Here is a 22,038-nt window from a genome sequence, read left to right on the forward strand (position 1 = left end):
GTTTGTTTCCTTGACCTGTCTGTCTCCATTTTAGTGAATAAACTGTCCACTGCGATCCATTACAAAGCCACTGTTTCCCATAACAACCTTCACTACAGCTCATCAGACCCCACATCCTGTAAGGACTCCATCCCATTCTCCCAGTTCCTTCGCCATCTGTTCAGATGCCGCCTCCCTCCAAAACAGCGCTGCTGACATGGCTTCCTTCTTCCATAACTGTGATTTCCCACCCACTGTGGTTGACAGGGCCTTGAACCGCATTCCACCAATCACCTGTGTTTCCACCCTTGTACCCATCCCATCACTCACAACAGCATAATCAGGTCCCCCTGGGTCTCACTTTTCATCTCACCGACCTCTGTATAGAAAGGATCATTCTCTGCTATTTCAGACAACTCCAGCAGAACGCCACCAATAAACACATCTTCCCCAGACTCCCTGTCTACATTTTGCAGATATTGTTCCCTCCAGGACACCCTAGTCCATTCATCAACGGCTAACACCACTCCCTCCCCTTTCCCACGGCGTCTTCCCATGTAACTGCAGAGGATGCATCACCTGCCTCTTCCCCTCTTCCCTGCTCACTATCGAAGGGCCAAAACAGTCTTTCCAGGTGAAGCAGCATTTCGCCTGTACCTTCTCCAATCTTGTGTATTGTATTCACTGTACCTAATGTGGCCTACTCTACATTGGAGAAACCAAACGCAGACTGGGTGACCACTTTGTGGACATCTCAGATCTGTGTGCAAACAGGACCCCGATATGCTCGCATGTCCTCATGTCTGTCCTCAGCAAGCTGCAGTGTTCCAGTGAATCACAGCACAAACTGGAAGAACAACATCTCATCTTCAGACTAGGCACTTTACAGTCTTCTGGACTTAACATGGAGTTCAACCCCTTCAAATTGTGAACCATTTCTTTTTTTTTTCTTTTAGCTTGTTATCATGTCCTCCTCTCTCCCATCCCACTTATTGTCCTTTCAAGTCTAGCAGGATTTCCGTCATTTAATATACCTTAGGAATATACTTTCTCCACCAGCACCCTACACACCCACAATCCCCACCACGACCACCACAACCGTCCACCCTCCCCCCAAACTATAGCATAAATGCTGCTTCCTCCACGCTTCACTTCAGCTCTGAAGAAGTCTTCTAGACTCAAAACGTTAGCTTGCTGTCTTTCCAAGGATGCTTCCTGACCTGCTGTGATCTCCAGCATTTGTTGTTTTCATGTCTAAGTTTATGTGTATTTTTGACAGATGCTTGTAAGAGGTTCCCCATATCCTAACCACAAGGTCTAGGTCAATAACCTGTTTGCATCATATGCTCATATCTGCTTCGAACTGATTTCAACTGCAGCAGCAAGCTTCCTTTTTCTTAGAATTTTCAAATTTTACCACAATTAACGTAATCACCACAATTTTCAATTTACTCCACAGTTATATTGCAGCATGGATATCTGAATGTTGAAAAATGCACTAGGTATGAAGCATACCATTTCTTCAGGCCTTGCGTTACCACACAGAAAATTTACTGGAAACTTACTGGAAAATTTAGGAAGGCTATAGCAACTTTCCATCCATTAATTTCAAATGGAAGGAATATCACAGGCAGTGCATTTACTGATAAGCTGCTTGATGCATTCAAAGTTCTGTCAGCAACATTAAATCTTGAAAATTCTAACCGCATGTTTAAAATGGACAGGAACTGGCTATTATACTTCTGTAGGTAGCAGATTCCCTTCCAGTGTTCAAACCATAATCCAATCTCATAAGTGCCTTCCTTTGTTCAGCTTATGAGAGATGACTAGCAGGTCAGATCATCTCACAGTTCTGCAAAAGCCAAGTTGCACAAGTGGGAAAGATGTTATTTAAAATACACAATATTCAGCCTGACTTTCCATTTTTCTCATTTCATGTTGTAATTGTTCATTCCACCTTCACAAAAGCTGTTATATGAATCCTCTCTCGCTTGCTCTTTCCCAGCATCTGAGAAACAAAGTCCTGCTTGCACACATCATAAGAAAAAGCCTACTCTCGGCACAATCAGCTGGTCACACCTTTATAGGTTGCTATGGTTACTGGCCTTGGCAGTTTATCCCAACGTCATAAGTGTCAGGTTGCAGTTTAACATCTAATTTGCTGTTGTATACTTTGCTGCAAAGGGGGGAAACGAGAAGCCCAGCTCAAAACACTGGCCTCAAAAAGAAAACAGGAGTATGAGCTGCCAAAGGTGAACCAGCTTGACTTGGAAGCAGAACCCCAAAATTTATTGTCACTGATTTAGACAGTGCCAACTCACCGAAATGCATCAAAATTCCAATCCCGACAGAAAGAGGAGTGTGAGGGAGATTCAGGAAGCGTCTTTTCATTGGCTTCAAAATATAGGAGATGTATTCCTCATTGGCCCCCAGCACTTAATTGACAAACCCAATTTAAATCCCTTTGATGGGTAGCATTGGAGACAGAAACCTTTCCACAACTGAGGGTCTCATTTTGCACAAAGAAAATCTTCATTCAAGGCCTAGGTAAACCCGGTTGATGCTGGTTACAGTTGAGATTTTAACACTGAGGTGGTTTGCGATATGCTCTTCCCCAGGGCACACTAAGAAAGGTGGAAAGGTTTGATGACTACCAGCAGAAAATTACAGTGCAGGCACGGATTAGATTGCATTGACACATACTATTGTGCAAAAAAGTAAAGGATGGTCCAACTACATACTCGATCAAGAAATCAGACGTTAACTTTCAGTTGACATTTCAAAGAAAATTAAAGCATGGCTTAAATGTGGGCGGCACGGTGGCACAGTGGTTAGCACTGCTCCCTCACAGCGCCAGAGACCCGGGTTCAATTCCCGCCTCAGGCGACTGACCGTGTGGAGTTTGCATGTTCTCCCCGTGTCTGTGTGGGTTTCCTCCGGGTGCTCCGGTTTCCTCCCACAGTCCAAAGATAGTGGGCGGCACGGTGGCACAGTGGTTAGCACTGCTGCCTCACAGCGCCAGAGACCCGGGTTCATTTCCCGACTCAGGCGACTGACTGTGTGGAGTTTGCACATTCTCCCCGTGTCTGCGTGGGTTTCCTCCGGGTGCTCCGGTTTCCTCCCACAGTCACAAAGATGTGCGGGTCAGGTGAATTGGCCATGCTAAATTGCCCGTAGTGTTAGGTTAAAGGGGTAAATGTAGGGGTATGGGTGGGTTGCGCTTCGGCGGGTCGGTGTGGACTTGTTGGGCCGAAGGGCCTGTTTCCACACTGTAAGTAATCTAATCTAAGTCAGGTGAATTGGCCATGCTAAATTGCCCGTAGTGTTAGGTAAGGGGTAAATGTAGGGGGTATGGGTGGGTTGCGCTTCGGCGGGGAGGTGTGGACTTGTTGGGCCGAAGGGCCTGTTTCCACACTGTAAGTAATCTAATCTAATCTAAGTAAGTAATCTAATCTTAAATAAATAAAATCAGAATGCTAGAAACACTTAGCAGTTCTGGCAGCATCGGGGGAGAGAGAAACTATCAGTTACCTATCATCAGAACCAGTCTGAAATATTAGCCCTTTCCCTCTCTCCCCATATAGTGCTAGACCTGCATTTCCAGCATTCTCAGTTTTTATTTCAGATTTCTGTTGTCCATGATACTTTGCTTTTGTATTTATGGCCTAAACAAAGTTTGTTAATTCACACACTGCATACTGGCGATTCTGGGATATTGTGAATGTAAAGTTAATGTTTGAGGAAGTACCAGCAATTTAACTCCTCATGTAGGAGATAAACTGCATTGTCAGTGCTTCCAATGCAAGTGGTGGGACCTGTACACAAATTCACTCAGTACTGTGCAAAAGAATAAGTTGTGGTCAATTGTTCAGGACTGAAGGTGCTATCCTAGAAATTAAAGGAACATGGAAGATTGCATATGCTTGTGTGTCACATTAAAATTTTACAGGAGTAGATTTGGAATTTTTTGAAAATGCAAATATAATACATGAAATATCTGGAACTCAAACTGTGCTTAATCATCCAAACCAAGCTCCTGTCTAGCCTCTTGTACATCTCAAGTTTCACTTGTTTCTATCTGAACTAGAGGTACAATTAAATAAGTTCTCTTTTTAAATGACAGCTGTTCAAGAACTTACTAAGGATAGGTCAGGATTGGAATTTTAAGTTGTACTGAAAAACCAGATCGGTAACAATGTGTAATATAATCAGGCCTCGGGCCTGTGTGCCTCACCTCTTCCATCTTCAGACTCAAATCCAGACCAGAAAGACAGAAAAAGAACTGGTTAATTTGCAGGATGCATGATATTTTAATTTTAAGCACTTTTTCATTTTATCGTGGGCCGTGTGTGTTTTCCATAGCAAGTGTTTCATGTAAAAATAAGTCAGATGTCCAGCTCACCATGTTCCTGCTCACTCCCATTGTACAGAGAGGGTACTCATATCAGTACCCCACCCACCATTTGTAAATTTTAAACAAAGGATAAACTGTGCTGATTAAAAGCTGAATAGATAATATGCTGCCTTCATCTGAATATGGTGGGTGTGGCAGTCAGATAGGAGTAGTTGGGCTGTTTTTAAATGTCTATGTGAACAAAGGCATGGAGGAAGGGGGAATCTCATTCAGAGGGCACCAGGTACATCAGGGGCACCCCAAAGATGTTATCCTACCCCTCCTTCTATACTGTCTGTCCTACAGAATCTTGCTCCCTCTCTGGGCTGGAGGATTGCTGTGAAACCTTGCTAAGGACCTTATCAGGAGAGTCAGAGCCCTCTTTCAGCTCTCACCTACAACACTGGCTGTGCCCCCACTGCACTCTGGTGTGGTTGGAAACTCTCAGGGGTAGGACCACCTCCCACCCGAGGGTGCAGAATTCCCAATGTTAACCAGTTATACCTGAGAGTCGGGCTTGAGAGAACTGAATAAACTTCCTTTCCATTGGTGAGGGCGTATGGGTCTTCCTACTGTCCCCACCCGCTGTACATTTCTCTGTATATGATCGATTGTGAACCGCATTTAAAATAAAAATGTACAAACATCTTTTCATGGTGTAGAGATTTTTTCTCTCCACTGACGCACTAACCAAAAATGTGTACTTTGCTACTGGGAGTTGAATTTCAAAGCTCTTATTGTGAACTCATTTTATTCAGAACACTGTTTCATGTGTTCACAACTGCTCCAGAGACATGGCTGTTTTGGAAAGTTCATTAATAGGCAGTGAAGGATATACTTCGAATGATCATCACTAACTAATAATAGAGATATTTGTATCATCTATAGCCATGAGTGAGGTGCTGGAGGACTGGACAGTAGCTAATGTTATACTTTTATTTAAGAAAGGCTGTAAGGACAGAAGGCGTTTGGTATGCTTTTCTTTATTGGTCAGAATATTGAGTACAGGAGTTGGGAGGTCATGTTGCGGCTGTACAGGACAATGGTTAGGCCACTGTTGGAATATTGTGTGCAATTCTGGTCTTCTTCCTATCAGAAAGATGTTGTGAAACTTGAAAGGGTTCAGAAAAGATTTACAAGGATGTTGCCAGGGTTGGAGGATTTGAGCTATAGGGAGAGGCTGAACAGGCTGGGGCTGTTTTCCCTGGGACGTCGGAGGCTGAGGGGTGACCTTATAGAGGTTTACAAAATTATGAAGGGCATGGATAGGGTAAATAGGCAAAGTCTTTTCCCTGGGGTCAGGGAGTCCAGAACTAGAGGGCATAGGTTTAGGGTGAGAGGGGAAAGATATAAAAGAAACCTACGGGGCAACTTTTTCACACAGTGGTATGTGTATGGAACGAGCTGCCAGAGGAAGTGGTGGAGGCTGGTACAATTGCAACATTTAAGAGGCATTTGGATGGGTATATGAATAGGAATGGTTTGGAGTGATATGGGCCGGGTGCTGGCAGGTGGGACTAGATTGGGTTGGGATATCTGGTCGGCATGGACGGGTTGGACCGAAGGGTCTGTTTCCATGCTGTACCCCTCTATGACTCTATGGTGAGTCTGACATTACTGATGGGTAACTTGTTAGAGCTGATTCTGAGAGATAGGATTTATATGCATTTGGAGAGGCAAGGACTGATTAGTCAGCATGGCTTTGTGCATGGGAAATTGTGTCTCACAAACTTTAGTCTTCTGAGGAAGTAACCAAAAAGATTGTTGAGGGCAGAGGGGTAAACATTGTCTTCATGGACTTTAGTAAAACCTTTGACAAGGTTCTGCATAGTAATTAGTAACATTAGACCACATGGGATTCATGAGTGCCTGCCGATTGGATTCAAAATTGGCTTAACCTAGGAGAGAGGGAGGTGGTGGAGAATGTTTTCCTGGACTGGAGACCTGTGACCAACGGTGTTCTGCATGGATCAGTGCTGGGTTCACTTTTGCTTGTCATTCATATACATGGATGAGATGTTTGGAGCCAGGGTTAGTAAATTTGCAGATAATACCAAGATTGGTGCTTGCATCAACAGTGAAGAAGGTTATATAAGATTACAAAGTGATCTTCATCAATCAGACCAGTGGGCTGAGCAAAGGCAGATGGAGTTTAATTTGGATAAATGCGAGTTATATAGTTTAATGGTAGGATCCTGGATAGTGTTGTGGAACAGAGAGATCTAGGAGTTCAGATACATAACTCTTTGAAAGTTGCATCACAGGTAGGTGGGTTGGTTAATAAGGTGTTTAACATGCTTGTCTTCATTGCTCAGACCATTAAGTATAGGAGTTGGGACATTATGTTGAGATTGTACTGAGTGTGGTGAGGCCACTTTGGGAGTACTGTGTGCAGTTCTGTGGCCCTACTATAGGAAGGATATTATTAAATTGGTGAGGACTCATAAAAGATTTACCAGGAAGTTACCGGAACTTGAGGGTTTGAGTTATAAGGAGAGGCTGGAATGGCTGGGACTTTTTTCACAGAAGCATAAGAAGTTGAGGGGTGCCATCATAGAGTTTTATAAAATCATGAGGGGTATGGATAAAGTGAATGGCAAAGGTCTTTTCCTGAGGGTGGAGCAGTTCAAAACTGTGGGCATATTTTTAAGGTGAGAGAAAAAGGATTTAAAAGGCACTGAGGGGCAACGGTTTCATATAGAGGGTGGTTCGGATGTGGAATGACCTGCCAGAGGAAGTGGTAGACGCAGGTACAATTACAACATTTAAAAGATATTTGGACTCGTACATGAATAAGAAAGATTTGGAGAGATTTAGGCCAAACGCAGGTAATTGACGCTAGTATACTTTGGGAAACTTGGTCAGCATGGACGAGTTGGACCAAAGGGTCTGTTTCAGTCCTTTGTGATTCTATGACTCTATTTTCTTTGATTCCCATTCACTGAGGATTTGGTAGAGTTCCTTAATGCCACATTTGGTCAACTAAATGAAGTAAGATTTTTCATTCCTTTTGGTTCCCTTTCACCTGCCTCATGGCCTAGCAACATAGTCTAGCAGCAATGCCCTTTAGGACATAGCTTAATAAATAGTGGTGCTACCAAGTCATTTTGGTGACAGACATTAACCCAGTCAGATTATTCTGTGCCCTTGTTACCCTTGCTGCAACCCCCAAGTGGCATTCAACATGGAGGACAGCAAATTCATTAGCTGAGAATGGGAGAAGATGCTAATCTGCAGATGGTTTACTTGCTCATGTTTGACCTGATATCATCTGACTACATGGGGTTCTGGAGCAATATTGACATATCTCAGGACAAACCTGTCCTGACTGTGCTGCCACCTCTGATCCCACCCAGGGATTTTGAGGTCAAGACATTATCTGCAAGGCACAATTCTTTGCGAATGACTATATTATGCTGTCACCTAACTAGTCCCTGGTACAGCTCTGTCAATTTTGGCACATGATGTGAAGATACTGGTGTTGGACCGTGTTGGACAAAGCTAAAAATCACACAACACCGGGTTATAGTCCAATAGGTTTATTTGAAAGTACAAGCTTTCGGAGTGCTGCTCCTTAATCAGGTAAGTAGTGGGGCAAGATCCAAGGACACAAACTTTGTAGTAAAAGATCAAAATTTCATACAACTGATGCAATACATTGAACAAACCCAACTTCTATGAAGTTTTAATCACTTAGAATGACTTGCAGGTTTCAATTCATTAATATGTAAATCACAGAAGTTCTTTCAAGTCACATTCCCCGGATAACTTAAGGATTTTGAAAAGGTGACAAGCTCAACAATGCTTTAAGGGTGTGATCAAAGTTTGTGAGAAGATTTGTAGCTCGGGTGCTCGTTGTTGTGGTTCTGTTCGCCGAGCTGGGAATTTGTGTTGCAGACGTTTCGTCCCCTGTCTAGGTGACATCCTCAGTGCTTGGGAGCCTCCTGTGAAGCGCTTCTGTGATCTTTCCTCCGGCATTTGTAGTGGTTTGAATCTGCCGCTTCCGGTTGTCAGTTCCAGCTGTCTGTTGCAGTGGTCGGTATATTGGGTCCAGGTCAATGTGCTTATTGATTGAATCTGTGGATGAATGCCATGCCTCTAGGAATTCCCTGGCTGTTCTCTGTTTGGCTTGTTGTCCCAGTCGAATTCATGTTGCTTGTCATCTGCGTGTGTGGCTACTAAGGATAGCTGGTCGTGTCATTTCGTGGCTAGTTGGTGTTCATGGATGCGGATCGTTAGCTGTCTTCCTGTTTGTCCTATGTAGTGTTTTGTACAGTCCTTGCATGGGATTTTGTACACTACATTGGTTTTGCTCATGCTGGGTATTGGGAGACCATGGTTTCTTCCTTGTCTCTGTGTATATTTTTGATGGTGTCCAAGAATTCCTGTGTTGATTGTATAGAGTGTCTGGATCCGCAGATCAGGTGTTTCAGTTTCTGCTGTAGTTCTTTAGCCAGTTTGTGTGATGGTGTCCCTGGTGGTGATACTATGGGTCTGAGTGGGATGTCTGGTTTGTGCACTTTAGGTAGTCCATAGAATCTGGGGGTGTTGTTGCTTTCAGGTTTCATTCTTTGTAGATACCCAGCATGAACAAAACCAATGTAGTGTACAAAATCCCATGCGAGGACTGTACAAAACACTACATAGGACAAACAGGAAGACAGCTAACGATCCGCATCCATGAACACCAACTAGCCACGAAATGACACGACCAGCTATCCTTAGTAGCCACACATGCAGATGACAAGCAACATGAATTCGACTGGGACAACTCTATTATAGGGCAAGCCAAACAGAGAACAGCCAGGGAATTCCTAGAGGCATGGCATTCATCCACAGATTCAATCAATAAGCACATCGATCTGGACCCAATATACCGACCACTGCAACGGACAGCTGGAACTGACAACCGGAAGCGGCAGATTCAAACCACTATAAATGCCGGAGGAAAGATCATAGAAGCGCTTCACAGGAGGCTCCCAAGCACTGAGGATGTCACCTAGACAGGGGACGAAGCGTCTGCAACACAAATTTAAGGGTGTGAGGTTAGAGTCTGTCTGTATTCCAACCTTGAGTCAGATGGTTCTGTTTCCAAAGGAGGAATTTAGAAAATATCACATGGACTACAGATAGTGTGCTTTTTGATCAAAACAAAATGTGTCTGCAAATACAAATTCACCCCATAGGCGCGCGCGTGTGTGTGTATGTGTATAGGAGTGTGGGGAGTGTGTGCATGTGTGTGCGAATGTGATGGAGTATATGTCTGTGAGAGGATGTGCATGTGTGAGTGTGGGGGCCGTGTGTTGTCTGTGTGTCTGAGAGGGAGCATGTGTATGAGAGAGGGTGAGTGTGTAAGAGTTTGATTGTGTGTAAGAGTGTGTATAGAGTAGCGGGGTCACCTGTAGTATGACATGAACCCAAGATGCTGGTTGAGGCCATCACCATGGGTATCGAACTTGGCTATCAGCCTCTGCTCAGCAACTCTGTGTTGTTGCATATCCTGAAGTCCGCCTTGGAGGACAGTCACCCGAAAATCTGAGGCTGAACGTCCGACTGCTGAAGTGTTCCCCAATTGGGAGGGAACACTCCTGTCTGGCAATTGTTGTGGGGTGTCCATTTATCCATTGTCATACATTTGCTTGGTCTTGTGGGGGACACCACTCACCACGTGACTCAGCCAACGTTGTCTCATATGCTGCAAGCAAGGATGCCCTTTGGTAGTTAAGGACATTTGGCCTTGGATCTTCAGGTGACTGTCCTCCAAGGCAGACTTCAGGATACACAACAACGCAGTGTCTCTGGGCAGAGGCTGATAGCTAAATTCAGTAACCATGAGGATGGCCTCAACCGGGATCTTGAGTTCATTCCACACTGCAGGTGACCTCTCTACACTAAGCACACACACACACTTACACTCTTACAAACTATTTTGTTCAAAAAGCACACAATCTGTAGGCAGTCAGTCCATGTGACATTTTATAAATGCCTATTTTGGAAAGAGAACCAGTCTGACTCAAGGTTGGAATACAGACAGACTCTAACCTCATACCCTTAATGCATTGTCTGAGCCAAAACGTCACTTTTTCTTTAAGAGCCTTATATTATCTCGGGAAACTTGAAAGTAGTTCTAGGATTTACATACTAATGAATCGAAATCTGCAACCATTTCTAAGTGATTAAAGACTTAATGGCAATCTAGGTTTGTTCAATGCATCGCATCAGTTGCATGACACTTTGATCTTTTACCATAAATTCAGTGTCCTGGGATCCTGCCCCACTGGTTACCTGATTAAGGAGCAGTGCTCTGAAAGCATGTACTTCCAAATAAACCTGTTGGAGTCTAACCTGGTGTTGTGTGATTTTTAATTTTGACATAAGCACATGGGTGTTAGTAAGAAGGGTTCTGCAGGCTCCCTGGTGCAGTGTGTGTGCCATTATTGTTTCTATTGGTTTCATTTCTTCTATCAGTTCTTGAAGCAGTTTGATACAAATGAGTGGGTAACTAGGCCACTTCAGAGGACAGTTAAGAGCCAACCACATCATTTTGGGGCTGGAGTCGTATGTAAGACATACCAAGTAAGATCAGCAGATTTCCCTTCCTTAAAGGGCATTAGTGAAGCAGATGGTAATGGACTGGCTTTTAGTTTCAGAATTATCAGTTGAAGTAAAATTTCACCATCTGTCATGGTTGGATTTAAAACAATGGTCAAGAGTTTTAGCAAGAGTTTTGATCTGCAGATTACCATTCCAGTGACAAACCATTATGTCCCAATTTATATTTTAGTACCATTCACTAGTCTGTTCCATTCTTTTTAAATTCAACGTGGATGACTTCACATTAATTATATTGAAATCCATCCAGCACAGTTTCGCTCATTAATTTAATCTATAAGTATCTCTAATTTTATTTTTCCAGTTAAACTGCTTGCATTGCATCAATGTGCAGTTTAGATTTCCTTCCGATCACCTCTCATTAGTGAATACTATGAATAGTTGAGGTCCTCCACCATAACTTCTCCAGACTAGTCATGTCTTGCCAAGGACAGACCTGCCTATTATCTTCCAGCTCAGCCCATTTCCCAAACAGATCAAACGTTTGCTGTAAATATTGTCAGCTTCAAGCTTCATGACTTAGGAAGAAATGTTTCCACTGCTTAGTGAGTCAATAATGGGGAGTGTGTGGTGTTGGGAGTGGTACAGAATAGACAGAATTAGTATGAGACAAATGAACAGAGTAGCAATAAGACATTTTGTTCCTGCTCACAGGCTATTAGAACATGCAATGCATGCCACTGTTACCAACTGGGGTAGAGTCTCTAATAACAGTCAAAAAGCAAGCTTGGTTCTACAAAAGGCAAAATATTAAAATAAGTCGAAGTGATCTTTAGAAATGGACAGTGGAGATATGTAAAATATGTTCATCCAAGTTGAGTTCTTGAGCTCCAAAAACCCTGTTCCATCATGTTTATGCAGTTGGATAACAATAATTCAATTCTGTTTTATTCAGATATAAATATCAACAGCTGGTACCACATAGGATTCACATTCCAGCTTATGTACCTTCTTCGCACGACCATTTTGTTTTAGCTGGGTTACGTTTCCAATGGAGATTCATCGCCTATGTAACTCCATAGAATTCTTTGAGATTCATGAGACCAAATTTGCATGGCTCACCTGACAAAGGCAATACCTGCTCCCATTTCCATCACTTCTCAGCGGCACTGCTTAGATGTGGAGATGCCACACCACACACAGCACTACCAACCTTGCCTGCTCCTTTGAACAGTTGGGCATTTTCGACAATACCCCCTGTAGTGATTAGACCAGGTTGGTTTCATTTTTGATTGGGGTTGTTAACCTGGGCCAATCAGGAAAGCCTTGGCTGACCAATAATATAATCAGGAGGTTGCCCCATACGGACTATTGCTACACACCATCCACCTCTTGTCTTTCATCCACCACCCGGATACGCATGGACACGCCCATTTACCAATGAGTGGTGGGAACTCCCAGTGGAGAGCTCTCTACATGGGAGTCTTCCCCCTTTCTCTTGGGATTCTGGGGTGGAGGGTGTTGCACGCAGCAGTCCCCTGCAACCGCAGATTGCGGTGGTTCACGGATTCCCAGCCCAGTTGCTTGCTCTGCGGTGCTGTGGATTCTGTGGACCATGTATATACGGGGTGTGGGCATCTGCACTCCCTTTTTTAGTTTTCTTAAGGATCTTCTTTAATGTTTTTGGTTGCACTTCTGCCCCACGCTTCTGATCTTTGGGCACTCGGTACAGAGGGGGGTAGGGCAGATCAAAGGATCACCTCATGGGTCTGCTCCTGGGCGTGGCCAGACTAGCTATAAACAGGTCCAGTCAGCGGGCCATGTAGGGAGTCATTTCTGTCGACTGCAAGGTACTCTTCCGCGGCTACCTTCAAGCCTGGGTGTCCTTGAAATGGGAGCATTTGATTAGATTAGATTAGATTACTTAGATTAGATTACTTACAGTGTGGAAACAGGCCCTTCGGCCCAACAAGTCCACACCGACCCGCCGAAGCGTAACCCACCCATACCCCTACATTTACCCCTTACCTAACACGACGTGCAATTTAGCACAGCCAATTCACCTGACCTGCACATCTTTTGGAGTGTGGGAGGAAACCGGAGCACCCGGAGGAAACCCACGCAGACACGGGGAGAACGTGCAAACTCCACACAGTCAGTCGCCTGAGGCAGGAATTGAACCCGGGTCTCTGGCGCTGTGAGGCAGCAGTGCTAACCACTGTGCCACCGTGCCGTGGTGTCCATCGAAACTCTTGGGGTCTTCAGGGAGAGGTGGGCACCACGGGGATTGGAGTGCTTTATTTCCCCCTCGAATACCATTTTGGTTTAGTCCTTACCCTCCCCTTCACTTTTTGTTTCCTGTGAGCATTTCTCCTGTCAGGGCTTTGCTTGTCACTAGTTCCCTAGGCACATGGGTGTTTTTCCTGATGGAATAAAATAAATAACCAGGAGATTAGTACCTCCTCAGTCAAGGACTGACTCCAAGCTGGCTGACCAACCATAGTCAATGTACTGTGCACTAGTAAATAAAGGATGACTTAATTATGGGACCCAGCCTCTCTGTGCAGTTATTTCAGTGGTGATGGGAGAAACATTGTGCCTGAAGAACATTCGCTAGCAACTGTCACCTTGGAGTTGGGGTAAGCATTTCCGGCATCATACCTCTATTTGGGAAGCTTGACTCATTTGATCCGGATGCTGCCTGACCTGCTGAGCTTTTCCAGCAACACTGTAATCTTGACTCCGATTCTCCAGCATCCGCAGTCCTCACTTTCACCTCATTTGATCCTGTTGTCAAAGACTGGGCCCAGTATGTGGAAAGAATGCAATTTTTTTCTAGGCATTTGATATTGGGGCAGATGAAAAGCAACAAGTAGTACTTCTGACTGTGTGTGGACCTGCGGCATTTTCAGTTATAAGGGGCTTAACTTTCCCAGAGGCAGCATACACTAAAACCTTCCAAGAATTGACAGAGTTGGTTAAGGAATATTACGACCCCAAACATCCTCTAATCCTGAGATGCTATCGGTCTTATTTGGCTGTTAGAGAACCGGGGGAAGCCATATTGGGATTTTTGATGAAATTAGGATGACTGGCAGAGGCATGTGAATTTGGGTTAACCAAATAAGACACTGAGAGACCATTTGGTATGTAGGATTAATGATGTAACTATGCAGAAGCAGTAACTAGCTGAAACCCAACTGGACCTCAAACAGGTACGACAACGGGCTTTATCATTAGAAACTGTGGCAAATGGAGCATGGGGCCTACAGGGCATCCCAGTGGAAGTGAACACCCTCACTTGTTCAACTGAGCTAGGAAAACACCACTGGAGTATAAGCAGTCACAGAGCCTCACACACGGAATGTCCTGAGTAGAGGGACCTTAGGCCAACCCACAGCAGAATCCCACATCAAAGCCAAGCTTCGGCCAAATGGCCAAACTGTTAGATTTGATTAGATTACTTTACAGTGTGGAAACAGGCCCTTCGGCCCAACAAGTCCACACCGACCCGCCGAAGCGCAGCCCACCCATACCCCTACATTTACCCCTTACCTAACACTACGGACAATTTAGCATGGCCAATTCACCTAACCTGGACATCTTTGGACTGTGGGAGGAACCAGAGCACCCGGAGCACCCGGAGGAAACCCACGCAGACACAGGGAGAATGTGCAAACTCCACACAGTCAGTCGCCTGAGGCGGGAATTGAACCCGGGTCTCTGGCGTTGTGAGGCAGCAGTGCTAACCACTGTGCCACTGTGCCGCCCACTCAGGATATGGTTCTTCAGGATATGGTCCGACCAGCCATTGTCATGGGAAGGTTGATCACACAGCCAGTTTGTTACAGTTATTCCTTTTTCTGGACTGGTTTCTGAGCTGGCTGACCACACAGTCAGTGTGTTATTGTTGTATTTCAGTTCTCACTAGGGAACTGCTGTTTTGTTGTTTCACTGGCTGGTTGCAGCCTGTGTGTTACTCTTTTTGTTTTTGAGCAAGGACTATGCTGATTTTGTGGCCTTGCACAACAGTTTTTAGTGCACTTTATTTTTGCATGTGTTTTCACCATTTTGTGTTTGGACTTAGCCCCTTGTGAGTGCTCCTTTACAAATGGACAGTACCACTATGAGTGGGCCTCTGTGGATGGACCAGGCTGCTGTGTGTGTGCTGTGAGGTGTATATTTGCTGCCTTCTGGAGTGGACTCTGTCTTCAGGCATGGACTCTGCCGTTGGGCATGGACTTAGTTTTGGTAATGGACTCAGCTTTTTGGTCGTTGGTTTTATCAGCTGCACTGTGTCTTGTGTATCCATGGGTCTGGCAGGCCTTACTTTGAGCTGGTAGATTCTTGGGTCATCCTGAAAGCTGCCACCCCAAGAGGCAGAGGGTGGGTATGCCGTCCTGAACACTATCACCCCGAGAAGGGAGCGAACCAAGGGCTGGAATATGTGTAGGGGTGGTCCAGGCCCGGAAGGCATGTGGGCTGTCCCGAGATCCATTGTCCTGGGTGGTATCTGGACAGGCTGGCTTGTCAGTCAAGCCAGGAACCAGAAGGGGTGGATAGGGAGCAGGAAGGAGTGCTGAGGCGGGCTACCTTTGAGTGGCCAGAAAGTGGGAGGGGCAGGCTGTTTGCTGGTTTACCAGGAGTATCTGTGTAATGTGCACGGTTTTATTATTCGGTTAACTGGACTGTATTGTATGTGTTTGTGTCTACTGTTTCATCTTTGGTAAGATGAAGTGGGAATTGCTTGTGAATTGGTTGTACGGTTATAGTTTGGGGTTTGGCTTTATTGCCCCTTTCCCCTGTAAGTTGCTGTTTATTGTGAATTGTTGTTTTTTGTTCACTGTTGACTTTAGTAAACAGTATGAAAATAAAAAAAAAACAGGAAATTAGAATCTCTTAAATTGAGGACTAACTCCAAGCAGGCTAGCCAGCCACCGTCAGTATACTGTGCACTAGTAAATAAAGGGTGACTTGGTGATGGGACCTGGCCTCCCTGGCAGTTATTTCACTTGCTCCTCCCCCAACTCTGAAATTTTGAAGGAGTCAGGTCAGAATATCATGGCATTTTACAGGAGTGTTGTATTATGGGGGAGCCCTAGCCCGAGGTCAGGAATCGTTTTACAGGTAAATTCAAAAGGTCTTGACAACTTTTCATGTCATAACAAAATGGTCGAAGAGTTCAATAGATTTTAATACAGGTTTTGATGATAGGGCTTTTGTCTTAAAAAGTGATTGACTATTAAATTGGCCAGCACTGTGAAAATAGAAATGCATTCAGATGCCTGAGGATAAATTAATCTTCTTCTGCATTAAACAATAGCAATGTTCACATATGACTATGTCAGCGGTCCCCTGTGATTCAATCTTTTGTATTGAATGACAGTTCAGACTCAGCCCTCCGCTTGTAAGCTTGAAAAGATATTCAAACTGTTTGATAGACAGCTCAGTTTTGTACTTTATGGAGCTGGGTGAGCAGATGTGGGGGCACACCAGGCTATGGTGAAATCCTCAAGGGCTTGGTGATAAAACTTGGAGTCACAGGACTATTGAAGGGGAATGAGTGACTGGAGGTTAGTTAGGCCTCACACAGATCTTGTTAAATGGGACAATGACCCTGAAACTCAAATGGCACCTTCCACCCTCCGAACTCTCCCATTTAACTTGGAAATATATCACTGTTTCTTCACTGTTGCTAGATCAAAATTCTAGACAGCGCTGTGGGTGTACCTACACCAAATGGACAGCAATAGTTCAAGAAGGCAGTTCATCACCACCTTCTAAAGGAGAAGTAGGGATGGGCAATAAGTGATGTCCTATCACTTGAATGGATAATTTAAAAAGGTAGACTACTTTCCAAATGGGGCAGAAAGGTTATAGCATTGAGCTCATCTTTTAGGCTGAATAGCATGTCTAGAAGCACAGACAATCTGGTTCAGCCTGGGACAGGTTGCTGCATGGGGAACTGGAATGGAGTTGTGGAGTGTGTAGTTTCAGTTTTTTCGATGTTTAATCAATGGAAATTGCGAATGATTCATGGATGACCTGTGGTCATTTCCAACTGTAAGGCTTTATCTCTCAGTATTTCAAAACAAAACAAATTCTTTCCCTACCTTCACACCCCAAACCCACCCATCCCCCACCCTCCAGCCCAGTCCTGTGTTCCTTTTCCAAAATTTATGAGTTTTTCCAAATTCCATTATGGTGTTGCTCAACTGTTATCACTCATATCACCTTCCCCTAAAAAGCAAAATACTACACTAAATCTGCTGAAAAGTTCTGGGATAAAAACGCCAAATGCTAAATTCATACACTGGTCAGTCAGTACCTGTGGAGAGGATAAACATAATAACATTTTGTGTAAAGTTGCTTCTTTGAAGCACAAACAACTAGAATTTCCACAGGATTGTTCTGATATCTTCTGTTAATCTCAATGAAAATCTAAAGGGAATGTTAGTTTTTAACCAGAAGCCCCAGAGTTAAATGCCTTTGTTAACTTCTACTCAAAGCCTTCAAAAGTAGCTCACATCAAAAATATCATTCTGTCTAACTGTTCCTCAGATCACGGATGATCTTATAACTTGCCAACATTTCTGTTCTTGTTGACTACTTTCTCCTTGGCATAATTCTACAATATTCACCTCAGTCTTTCATCTAGTTCTCTCAATATCGCATGTTTAAAATGAAGTTATATTTTATGTGCAGTAGTTGCGAGCATAACTTGCAATCCTTGGATGAAAAAAAGGTGAGTTCTATATAACAAATAATATTAAAAATAAAATGTAAAATGTTGTTTGTTCTTAATGTTTATGCCTCAGGTGGAAATACGGTGAAGGTTGTAAAACAGGTTATCTTAAGAACTCAATAACGTACTATCCATAAATGCCACATTATGAAATATTTCTTCCATGAAACAAAAAGTGCAGCAAATCCCTATTTTTCCAATTGCATAGATAATCCAGTTTATGGAAATGTTTTCATTTTGTTTGTGTTTAAACAGGTTTTTTTTTGGCAGGAGACCAAACATGACATGAAAATACTTCTTCAACAGGTGAACCATCATGTTTGTACTGCTAACAAAAGAGGAAATACAGCCTTACAGTTCTTTATTTCACAGTGGTTCAATGGAGGTAGCTATATATCCAAAAAAGTCCCCAAATCTGAATTAGTGTCAAAGAATTTGCACAGTTCCAACCGACTTAGCTAAATATTTACCCTGGAAAAGTTAGAGGAACTAAAACGTACTGTAACTCCAGGTAACCATTAAACTGACAATTCCCCAAACCCCATCACCCTTGCACTGATCCATCCTGGCCCTGACCCACCCCGGCCCCAACCCACCATCACCTGAAGACTTACCACTAATCCCCTCTCCACCCTAAACACACCAAATATCCCTCACCCACCTTCTGACTGGATGACTGACCCCTCCACCACATCATCCTCCTAGATTTGACACTCTCCCCCAGACTTAACTCTCTGTGGCCTACACTCTGCACACATTTACTTACCTGCATCTGCCAACCATCTGATCAACCTTACCCATCTGTTACTCCCACCTACAAACCATTTACTCACCCACACTCATTCACTGTAAATCAATCCCATTGAATGTTAAATATGAAATATTAATTTTAATTGTTAATAAATTACAATGACATTAAAACTTTAAAGTAAATTTTAAAAATTACAAGGTACATTTACAAATAACCAATTAAAAATTGAGATTTACAAACAGAAAAAGTAATATAAAGCTGCAATATTACAGAAATATGATTAACCCAGAAACGGTAAGCATTATCTCCACATTGTTTGCTGCTACTTTTAGGAACTCAGAAGTCTGGCCAAAACAAAGACAGAAAGTTAAAAAGGCCTTATTTGATCCATTTAGCTTTGGTTGAATCTGTTCTGATGGCAATTGGAGGTTCTGAGTCTATGACTCTACGCTGGCAAGAAGTTTCCAATTTTAAAGCTCAAATCAGAGGCAATTACATGTCTTTCTACTTAAAATATGATGGCATTATTAGGTCCACTTTACCTCCATCTTGGAAAAGATAACATCAGGCTAAAGAACACAATTCCACCTCAGGCCCCCTCCACTTATGCACACGCCCAGATTTGGTCACCCTGCAAGCGTTAGGTATCAGGAGATATTGCAATCCCAATTTTTGAAAAATGTCTTTACCCAGAGAATGGTAAGATGTGGAACTTGTTATCACAGGGATTAGTTAACACAAACAGCACACAGGACTTCAGCAAATATAAACTCTAACACAAACCAACAGAGCCAAATAACTATCTTCTGTCCTCCTCAGAACATTCATCATGTTATGCCCCAAAGAAAAATTTTCTTGACACTTACCCAGTGCCCCCTGGCAGATATCTGTGCGGGATGCCTCTCCAATAATAAACTTGGGGTCTGCACACAGATCCTGAATAATTAAACAGAAATAAAGAAATGGAGAAAGAATTTCACTTTTATTTCTATTTTTAATCTTGTCTAGCTACAATAAAAAATTTTTGCTTATTACCAAGAGACATGAACAGTTTTATATTTATAGTTATCTGTCAGATGCACTAAAAGGACAAGGGTTCATAATTCACAAGAGTTCTCTGCATTCACAATGGAAAAATAATCTATTTTCTACATTAGCTATCAATACCCTCTGCCAAAGAAATCGATAACACTTGTGCAAATATCAACAAAATGTATTGTTGGTCAATCACTGGCAGTCAGGAATGGTTTTGAGAGAGCCTAAATTCATATCACACAGCAAGGTTATCCTCTGCAGAGTTCAGTTTAGATTATGACCATTAAATGGTTTTAGAAACTCTGGAATCAGTTGACATTTTATAAAAATAAACAATGTACAAATCAATTCAACATGTCTGTAGAAGCTTGGATCTTTTTTAAAAATTAATTCATGGGATGAGGGCGTCGCTGGCTATGCCAGCATTTATTGCCCATCCCTAATTGCCCAAATAGCAGTTAAGAATCAATCACATTTCTGTAAGACTGGAATCACATATAGGCCCAACAGGGTAAGCATGGCAGTTTCCTTCTCTACAGGGCATTGGTGAAACAGATGGGATTTTCCTGACAACTGACAATAGATTCATGTCATCATTAGACTCTTCATTCCAAATTTTTACTGAATTTAAATTCCACCATCTACCATGGCAGGATTCAGTCATGGTCCCCAGAACATTTCCAGGTCTCTGGATTAATAGTCTAATGATAATACCACTGGGCCATCACCTCCTGTAAAATATAACAGACTATATTAGATACACTACTCTCACTGTCCTATGTTTATATTCAACAACAAAATAATGCATAAAAGTTCGTTTCCCAAATAAATTGTACAGCTTAGCATGTCTGTTAACAAAGCCATCCTCATTCCCAAAAGGAATCAAGAAGTCATCTCAATTTTTACCTTTGGGCAAGTAAAGGACAAGACAGAGCATAGGAGTTTGTGACTGCTTCCCTCACAACTTTATACCTGTACAACAGGTGGAGTGCAAAAGTTGGAAGAGCATTAAGGAGCAGGGACCATTCCATAGAAGTCACAATAATTGCTGTATTTTGGGTATAAAGTCTGTATACATCAATTTATGTGCTTAAAGTTCAAACCATTGCTATTAGAGTTTTAAACATTCCCACGATGTAAATTGCCTTTGCCATGAAGATGAAATCATGAGTAGGAAGCACACTAATGAAATTTAAATAAATTTGAAGTTGCTGTGTGTTAGAATATGGTCTAAGGCAATTGCAATGGGTGATGAGGTGTATATGCATTGGTCTCATTGATGCTGACAATTCATTGTGATTTAGGAGAACAGCCAGCACGAACCTTGTTATTCAATGGTTCTATTGGTAGTTTGTGACATCAGGTTTCACTGACGGCACTCCTTAAAAAGAAGGTTCACACTGATAGCAGACAACAGTGAGTAGTTATGAAGACAGAACTGGCTCAGAGTTCTTCAATGCTGAAAATGTGTTGCTGGAAAAGCGCAGCAGGTCAGGCAGCATCAAAGGAACAGGAGAATCGACGTTTCAGTTCTTCAATACCATGTTTAAGAATTTTTTCTAGGCTATTGAGATAAAGAGGGAAACTTTGTTCGGAAAGAAGCAGAAAATGTTGTAGGATACCTCCTCAGAGAGACAGGATTTCACAAGGAATTAATTCTGATACTGTGACTGCAGGGCTGGAGAAAGTTCAATAACCTGCCAGGTTTGTCTCAATAAGAAACTTATGAATCATATTTTCCACTCGTTCACCATCTGCAGACTCATTCAATGCTCTTGATGCTCCCTGCTTCTTTACAACCAATGCAGGACATAAAACATTGCACTTACTACCCTTACCACCACAGCAACCTTCACTACCCCACAGCTCACATCTTGCCTTTGTTGGTACAGTCTGTATATAATTCACAAGGTGGTCATTAACACACTTCCTACTTTCTTGCAAGAAGTCACACAAAATATGCAGCAGGAGACCACAATCAGATAGGTTCAAGCTGTCTCCATGCTGACTATTATGATTGGGGAATGAGGTGTTTTGTCGGAGGAGGATATTGCACAAGATTTGTTCACACCTTCGCTCTCCCAAGGAGGAGGAGGAAATGGTTGAAAATAGACAGCAATATCTGACATTTAAAAAAAATACACCCCCTACATAAAACAAATAAATTAAACACAATTGATTAAATACATTTATGCATTTTCAAAGCAATAATGGCAAAATGGCTGTGATGAGGAAAACAAAAAATATTATTAGGAATTAAACAGTAGTCAGCCAGTCATGCATCAGAATTGCTCCCCCATTCAAGAAAATCATATCTAACTGATCATGACTAACTCCACCTTCCTGCCTGTCCTCATAACTTTGTCAATCAAATAATTCTCTAATGCAATCCTGAATAAATTCAATACCTCAACTTTACTAGAATTCTGCTTCACAGTCCGCAACAAAATAATTCATCCTGATCTCCACTTTAAATGAAAGATAGTTTATTTTGAAATGGTGACTCCAGCCAACATTCCCATAAAAAGGGAAACATCTTCACAGTAGTTTCCCAATCAAGTCCCTTCAGGATCTTATATGTTT

General features: G+C 42.8%; 1 protein-coding gene across 1 annotated transcript in view; it reads right to left on the bottom strand.

Annotated features, from left to right (window-relative positions):
• The window catches only part of LOC122552714 (calpain-2 catalytic subunit-like), an 81,517-nt gene that overhangs the window by 56,766 nt on the left and 2,713 nt on the right, over positions 1-22,038 (bottom strand). Inside the window, exon 2 of the mRNA XM_087991256.1 lies at positions 19,287-19,356. Coding sequence (XP_087847382.1) covers positions 19,287-19,356 — 70 coding nt within the window. The remainder of the gene's footprint in view (positions 1-19,286; positions 19,357-22,038) is intronic.

The sequence above is a fragment of the Chiloscyllium plagiosum genome, unplaced genomic scaffold (assembly GCF_037043375.1).
Source record: "Chiloscyllium plagiosum isolate Xiang-an unplaced genomic scaffold, Cpla_swu_hap1 HiC_scaffold_10, whole genome shotgun sequence".
In the NCBI taxonomy this organism is placed as follows: domain Eukaryota; kingdom Metazoa; phylum Chordata; class Chondrichthyes; order Orectolobiformes; family Hemiscylliidae; genus Chiloscyllium; species Chiloscyllium plagiosum.